Here is an 8,362-nt window from a genome sequence, read left to right as displayed (position 1 = left end):
CAACTGCATTTCTGAAAGACTCCTAATGAACATGTTTCACTTTAAGGGTTCAAATTTACACATGTAGGTAATTGGTAATAAACTAAACACCAAGAAGATTATAGTGTCTTGCTAAAGTATTCATATCCGTTGCATCTTTTCCAATTTTGCCAAATGAAATCCAAATGCCTTTGTTCTATTTATTTGCTTTTTTTATACGATTAAACTTCCAGAGTTGTGCAAGAAAACATGTTTTAATTTGGGAATGAAAATTATTCAAACGTTGGTTTTTAGCAAACATTCTTCTTCCGGTCTGATGGAGCTTCAGCTATTTTCTAAACGTTCCCACATGCTCTTAATTGATTTTATGAGTTTCTCTGGATCATTGTTATATTATGTATGAATAAACACTGAACTATATCATTGCATTTGTGCTCTGGTTGAATGTTTATGCTCTATATCAGGCTGGAAGGTCAACCCTTGCCCTCAAGTCTTCTGCAGCCTTTAGCATGTTTTCTTCCAGTATTTACCATGTGTTTAACTCCATCCATCTGTCCATGTTAAAGAAAGCATCCCTAAGGCATAATGCTGCCACCACCGTGTTTTAATTGAAATTTCAGTTTTCGTCAACACCTAGGATTTGGTTTTTATGATTTCTAGCTAAACTAGACCTCTGCTGCCTCTCTTTGCCTGTTTTCTCATTAATCATCTCCCTCCCTGCCCTGTTATTTTTCTTATTTGATATATTTTGGTAGGTTGGGCTGTGCTCTCTGTTTTCAGGTAAAGATTTATGGTTAATGATGCTCTAGGTTTTCTAACAAACTTCTGAGGCCTAAACAGAACAAGTGGGTTTATAGTGAAATTAAATTAGTTACTATTAAATTAGGTACTATCTAAACGCAACTTGTTGTCTATCAAGTTAAAAGGAACTGAATAGGAATTTACTCTTTGTTTCATATTCATCGAACAAAATGTTGAAAATCAAGAATATATTTTTCCTGCTCACTGATATGCAGTAAGTACATCCTGTTATTTTATCACACTATACTAAATAAACTAAAAGATACCTGATTTTACTATGCATAGACTCTTTCACTACTGATACTTTTCGTCTCCCGCTTTATTCGGGACTAGTTCTTGAGGGCAACAGTCTCAGTAGAGACTTTTCAGACCCTTTCCGCAGACACTTCCTCCAGCTCTGCTGGGGGAAGCCCGATTAGTTGCCAGGCCAGCTGGTCACATCCCTTTCTAAAGGGATGTGTCCAGAGGAAGAAAGATGTCTGAGGCACCTCAGCTAACTCTCCTCGACGTGGAGGAGAACCTGCTCTTCTCTGAGCCCCACCTGAATGACTAATTCTCATCCTGGCCTCTTCACATTCAGCTGAAAACCATCCAAGTGCATGCTGTAGGTCTTGGCAGGAGGTAGCCAGCAGAACCATGTCATTCGCAAAAACCAGGGATGAGATTTGCTGGTCGCTGAACGAGACCACCTTCGGTCCTCGGCTGTGCCTTGAAATTCTATCCTATCCTATAAGCCTGAAGCACCCCCCTTAAATCACCATGAGGGACCCAGTCGAATGCCTTCTCCATGTCCACAAAGCACATGTGGACTTCTTGGGCAAACTCCCATGAATCCTCAAGCACCCTGCAGAGGGTGTAGAGCTGGTCCACTGTTCTTTGACCAGGATGAAAACCACACTGTTCCTCCTGTAGCTGAGGTCCAACCATCAGCCAGACTCTCTCCAGCACCCTGCCATAGGCCTCATCGGGGAGGCTGGGGAGTGGATTTCCTTATAGTTGGAGCACATCTTTTTTGTGCAGGGGAACCACCAGCCCAGACTGCCAATGCAGTGACACTGTCCTGAACCTCCATGTGATGTTGAAGAAGGGTGTCAACCAAGACAGCCTGACAACATCCAGAGCACTAAGGTACTTGGGACGGATCTCGTCCTTCCCTGAAGTCTTGCCAACATGGAGTATTTTTGACCACCTTAGTAAATTTAGCCTGGATCATGAAAAAAACGGCCCTGAGCATCCAGTCTCTTCTTCCACCATGGAAGGCATGTCAGCCGGATTGATTAGTGCCTCAACGTATTCCTTTCCCATCCAACAATGTCCTCTTTCAGGTTCAGCAGCTCTCCATTCCTACTGAAAGCAGTGTTAGCAAAGCACTGCTTTCCCATCCATAGACGTCAAACGTTTTGCCAGGATCGCTTTGAAGCCAACCGATAGTCTTTCTCCGTGGCCTCTCCAAACTCCTCCCAGGCCAGAGTTTTTGCCTCTGTAAGTGGCATGCTTGGCATCATGATACCCGTGTGCTGCCTCAGGAGTCCCGGAGGCCAACCAGGCTAGATTGGACTCCTTCCTCAGCTTGACAGCATCCCCTACCTGTGTCTACCAGAGAGTTTGGGGATTGCCACCACGACAGGAACCGCAGACCTTATGGCCACAGCTATTGACAATAGAGGCAGAGAAGATGGCCCACTCAGACTCCATGTCTCCAGCCTCCCCCGGAATCCCCAACATGAGACAGCTGATCTGGGGGAATACAAGCAGTCCCACCCCCACCCTCTCCGTGAAGGCCCGACTATTTCTAGCCGGTATCGTTCAGATTCCCACACAAGCAGGGGCTTCCTTCCCCAGTGAGGTGATATTCCACGTCCCTAGAGCCAGTCTAAGTGCCGGACAGTTGGGTGGTCAAGGCCCCCGTTCATGACTGCTGCCTGGTCCTCTTTGCACCGGTCCCTCACAGTTCCCACTGCAGATGGTGAGCCCACTGGGGGTCTTGCGTTACTCCTTTGGGCTGTTCCTGGGTGGGTCCCACAAGGATGAACCCAGCCACCAGACGCTCGCCGACAAACCCCAGCCCTAGGACCAGGGTGGGGTCCCTGCTCTGCTGTACCACCTGACGCAAGTGCCTCAATTTTATTGATTTTTTTTTTACCATCACGGGGCTTTGTGAAATTTTTATTTTCTCTATATTAAAACATTCATAGGATCTCTTAGACTGTTCTGCTGGATCATGTTAACGTTGTAACTACATCACCCCACAGATTTTCCAGAAATTATTTGAAACGAACATTTTCAAATTACTCCTTGCATGAAATACTCTGCACAGCTCATTTCTAGCATAAACACACGGTCACACACACATCTCTTTCGCTGAAACACAGTCTCACCTTTGTCTGCCAGTAGTGAGTAGCTGGCAGTTTTAGGGGGTTTCTCATTAAGCCTCATTATATTCATATTTAGCATTATTAGCCTGGTCAGCAACCTGGATCACACAAAGCAGAAAGGGATTAGAAATGTTTGAGGGATTGTTGGAACAGTCAACGCTGTCTTACAAAGAAGTCCAAGACAAGCTGGGAAGTTCCCTTCCTGATTTTCCTTTTTTACCAACCAACAAATACAGTAGCCCTTACGTCTGCAAAGCGCTGAGTATGCTTGGAAAGCAGACATCAAGCACAGCTTCAAACACGTGTTTGGGAGATTGAGGGAAAAGATATATCTTCAGGCATGTAGTGTGAAGTTTGCCAACAGCTGCAAGACTTATCCTTTTTTGGCCAAAGTAGAGTCTAAATTATTTTCCTTTCTTGTGCTTTTTGAAATGACTCACACAGGCTTCCCACAACAACAAAAATGCATGAATACATGCATCACCTGAAGCTGTGGGGCCTCCAGCTGATATAAGCCATGCCTCTTTCTGATCCGGTTTTCTGAGACAAATTTGCAGGGGTTTTTCCCCCTGTGTCCATACACAAAGCATGGCAGCTCTTTGGGTCATTTAAGGACTTAAAGCTTTACTTTGTTGGAGAACACGGCAGTTTCCAGTTAACGGATGAATTCTGATTTAGACGATTTTGTGATGGCGACAGTGCTGATTCAGTTCATCCCCAATTGGGCTTAAATGTTTGTGTTTATTATCCACTGGAGGAATCAAAGCAGAGATAATTGATTTTTCTATTGTGTACTGTCCAATAAATGCGTTCCTTCTCCTCTGTGTCCCACTCAACAGGTGTCCGTTCCACAGAGCAGAGGACTTAATCCAATGCACCTGCCTTCTTACGAAGCAAAGGAATTTTCTCCTTAGCCTAATCCTCCTGATAGTTTTTCAACAAAATCTTCCTCACATTTATTCCTCTCATTGTCACCTGTTTAATTTCATCCTTCGTTATTGCTTTCTTCTCCACAGCTAATGACTTTTCCATTTTACTGTGTGCAGGGAATTGCCTCCGTTCTGCAGCGCAGATCTGACAATGAAGAGTATGTGGAGGTCGGACGCCTTGGGCCCTCTGACTACTTTGGTGAGACTTTTCTAAATGTTCTTTTTCTCCTCTTCCTTATATTTAATTCCTTTCATAAATGAAATACTATATTTAATATAGATAAACACAGTGGAAAAGCCATATTTTTTTAGCAATAACTATTTGTTTTTATATGTTTTTTATTAAGCCCAGTTTAATAAAGTGATTAAAAAGTAGCTTTTGGTTCACCAAAGGCTGCTTGTAAATAAAAGTCAATGGATAGATGTCGCCTTATTCACTATAAAATTAAGGTTATGTTATTGAAGTACAAACACTTTCCACAGAATCTAAAACTCTCCAAAGCACAAGCAGAAAATCTAAACGCGGTAATAGTTTTACTTAAAAATAGAACGTTTCTATTTTTATCAACCACCTGTGCTGGTGGGTCAAATTCTTCTGTTTGTTTGTTTTTTTCTATTGCCAGTCAGTAGCCAATGACAAAATGACAGACACTGCACAAAATCTGCTACTTGAAATAGGCCAAATATTTTTTAATAGGATCAAAATACTTGTTTGAGAGAAAAACGGAATACATTTCTAAATCAGAGTTGTTAAAGTGGTCTTACTCTTACTCCTGGATCTTATCCAGAAATTGGATTATTTTTTCATTCTTTCATTGGAAATTCTAATATTATTCTAAAAAACTTCTGTTTAAGATGAGCAAAAAAATCTTATTAAAAACTTAGACATATTGTGAATACTGTGTACAAAAAACACCAGAAAAAACAAGAGATAATGTCACGGGAATCAAGGGTTTTTGCATTTTCGAAAATTTTTTTTTCCATTGGAATCAGTCCAGAGGCTGCAAAATGGCAGTTTGGATACCCTGGTTTAGGGCTTAACTATCTTGTTAAGGCTTCTTTGTTCACAATTATGTCTTATATTTTTTTAAATATAAGATTTTCTGCAAAAAACAAAAAAAAAAATTTATTTAGCTGTAAGCTATTATCATTGATATAAACTGGCAGCAGTCTCTTACAAGTAATACTCTGTGGAATAAATCTGTATATATTTTAATTTTATGAATTGCATTTCTGGAATAAATGAACCTTTTAGAAAGATTAAGATTGTCTGATATGTGATCCCCTCGGCTGCATTCAGGCGAGATCGCCCTGCTGCTGAACCGCCCCCGAGCAGCCACCGTTGTCGCCCGTGGGCCCCTCAAGTGCGTGAAGCTGGACCGACCCCGCTTTGAGCGCGTGCTGGGGCCGTGCTCTGAGATCCTCAAGAGGAACATCCAGAGATACAACAGCTTCATCTCCCTCACAGTGTGAGGGTCCCCTCCCACTCCACCAGCAGGGTGTGCACCATCATCAGCAGCATCACAGGTCTAGCGTAAGGGTTGGGAACTGGGGTGTGTGAGGACACAGTGTGGGAAACGGGGATTTTAAATCTAAATGACACAAAAAGCTTGTTTCCTACCTTTGATTCTTTCATTTATCGCTTTTTTTTTTTACTTGTGCACTTTGACTCTATCTTTGTCATGTAGCTTTATGTCATAAACAGCGCAGGAGCAGAAAAAAAGCTGAACAAGGACAGAAACCATCGAATTCATGAAGTTATGAGTCATGATGCACGTGGGGAACTCGTACAAAAATGGTGTTTGCACTTTGATGTATTTTAGAGAGCATGTGGATACCTTCAGGAATCACAGAGGAAGTGAGGTCATGTTTACGCACAGCGGGAGAAAGTGGCGTCACATTTCTATGCTCGCTGGATGTCGTTGCGTTTTAATGGATTTTATTTTCACCTCTACCTGTTGGTTGTATCATTTCTCTATCAAAACAGAAAGGCATTACACAAGTCTTTGTTCGCTGAAATGTACTGTAGTCAGACAGGTATGAAGAACACTTTTTTTTTTTTTGGCTGTTTTGTTATTTTCTTTGCTTCTAAAGGATGCTTTCAGTTCGGTTAACAGGTTGAAGGTCATTAAATGTAGCTTGGGACTGGTTTGTAGATTGTTTTTAAAACTGAAGTGAAACAATAATGAACGTTAAAATATCTTGAGTTAAAACTTGTACTGTCTGTGCATCGAGGGTGTGATATAGCTCATTGTTGCTTTTAGCTTCACTGGTTTCCGTATGCTTGCTGTTTTGGAGCCAACTTAGGTCTAAAAAGTCTAAAATAGACAATTTTTAACTCATTAACTTTAACGTTTCTTAATTTTTCCATTAAAACCTTCTCGCCTACTTTCTGCTGCTTCCAGCTCTCCCCTTAGAGGCGCACAGATCAGAATTTTTAAGGCTGATTTTCAAATTAAGCATTTGGGATGTTTAGTTTTACCCCCCCACACACACCATCTTGCTCAAATAAACATTGAACCTCATCCAGCCAGCCTTGTCAGAGATCCACTTTTTTAAATCTTCATAATTAATATTTTGACTGCAGATCCGGGCAAGTTCAGACTAGAAGCTATTTACCTGTAGCCATTTCTCCAACTTATAAAGATCTGCTCACATCTGCCTTAAGTCAGACACACTTAGTTTGATTCCAGGTATAGTCTTTAACATGTGACCTCCATAAATTAAAATATTTGTAGTAACGATGACACACTCTGGGATTAATATGCCAGACTGCTAAAATTTCAGCCGCTCTATAATTGGAAGGCAAGTTTTCTATGTAGAGTTGACTTAAAAGAAGGAGTTAAGGATGTGGAAAAGGAAAGATTTTTTCTTTAACTTTGAGAAATAGAAAAGTAATATTTGTTTTTTCCCTCATAAAAGTTTAGACACTGCTCGATATATACTGTAGGTTGTCTTTTTTTATAGAGAGAACTGTGTTCTCCCTTATTACTGGCCTTAAAGATTGGTTTTGGCACCTGGCTTCTGTGTCACCTCATAATAATTCCCCAGTGAAACAGAAAGACAGTGATTTCTAACTAAAACTTAAGGCACTCTGATTTTTTTTTTTTTTTACAATCTTTCACTGTTACATTATGCTAGTAAAATAAAAGTGGATGTTTTTGTAGACCTCTGTAATCGTGGTTTATAAAAGCACAACTAATAATCCTATAACTGAGTGGGTTGCATAGCTGAGCTATTTATCCTGATCAACATATAAAGTTTAAGAAGTTGGCTAAATAGAATAATTGGGGTGAGCCCAATTAAGCAGATCTTCTTTTATGATTATAATCTTTCCTCAGCCTGTGAAAAACTCCACCGTCACCAATGAGCGACATCAGACTTTTCACACACAGATGGTACCTATTTGGAATTTTCATTTCATTCCCGATTTTAACTCTTCTGTCAGATTAGTTGTTAGATCAACAAATATTCTGTGATTTTAAAGTTTCTTTTTTTTTTTTTCTTCAAAGGTTCAGTGGTGTTCTCTCCACACCACTAAACCTTCTAAGCTGACATCGTCTCAGGACTGAATGAATATATATTCAACACGCACATCTTACCTGTGGCTTGTTTTCTGAGCACATTCTTGTTTGATGTTTTAATGCTTTCGGGCCACTTTGGAGTTTAAAACTTTGGGGGCAGCACAGTAATCCGATTTAGATATTTTCAAATGATCTGGATAAGAGAGTTGAGAAAACGAAGAACTTGTGTTGATTTCCTTTAATTTAGAGTTCTGTCAACATTGCACAACTGACCAGATGTTGTAAAACTGGGACCTCCTGAAAAAGAGTCTTTCTGTATTTCACTTTCTCTGTATCTTTTTTTTTTTTTTTCAACTATCAAACCATCTCTGGCAAATAAATAAATAAAGATAAGCTTCTGAACTCTTATGTTTTATGTTTTTCTTTCTATTCCACTCCTTGTGGTCCTTGATTTTGTGTGACTTCCTCTTTTGGCTCCTTCTCCCTCAATCCTCACTGAACTTTCTTTCTGCTCCCCTCATATTCTGACCTAGTGGGTATATGTCTGTTAATTCCCTTTTCTTTCCTGTCCAACTCTTCAATCACATCGCTCATATTACTTCCTACTGGCATCCACCTCTTCTTTCCACCCTCCTCTCTTGTATTTTGTGAGCTCTCCATCTTTCTCCTTCTCACGTTAAGCCAAGTGTCAGTCATCCTTCATAGCGGGACTGTCAGAAAGCTTCAGAGCTCCTCCCAGGCGGTTTTACACCAC

The 8,362-nt window shown here is 40.7% G+C and overlaps 1 protein-coding gene across 2 annotated transcripts in view; it reads left to right on the top strand.

Moving 5' to 3' along the window:
- The window catches only part of prkar1b (protein kinase, cAMP-dependent, regulatory subunit type I beta), an 88,535-nt gene extending 81,357 nt beyond the window's left edge, over positions 1-7,178 (top strand). For both annotated transcript variants that reach the window (XM_015391223.1, XM_015391224.1), the window contains 2 exons: positions 4,202-4,283; positions 5,385-7,178. In XM_015391223.1, coding sequence (XP_015246709.1) covers positions 4,202-4,283; positions 5,385-5,557 — 255 coding nt within the window. In that variant the 3' untranslated portion in view covers positions 5,558-7,178. The remainder of the gene's footprint in view (positions 1-4,201; positions 4,284-5,384) is intronic.
- The last annotated feature ends 1,184 nt before the right edge of the window (positions 7,179-8,362 follow it).

This window comes from Cyprinodon variegatus, unplaced genomic scaffold, assembly GCF_000732505.1.
Source record: "Cyprinodon variegatus isolate N-32 unplaced genomic scaffold, C_variegatus-1.0 Scaffold529, whole genome shotgun sequence".
In the NCBI taxonomy this organism is placed as follows: domain Eukaryota; kingdom Metazoa; phylum Chordata; class Actinopteri; order Cyprinodontiformes; family Cyprinodontidae; genus Cyprinodon; species Cyprinodon variegatus.
Note: the sequence above shows the minus strand (reverse complement) of the source record. Positions and strands in the feature narration are given on the sequence as shown.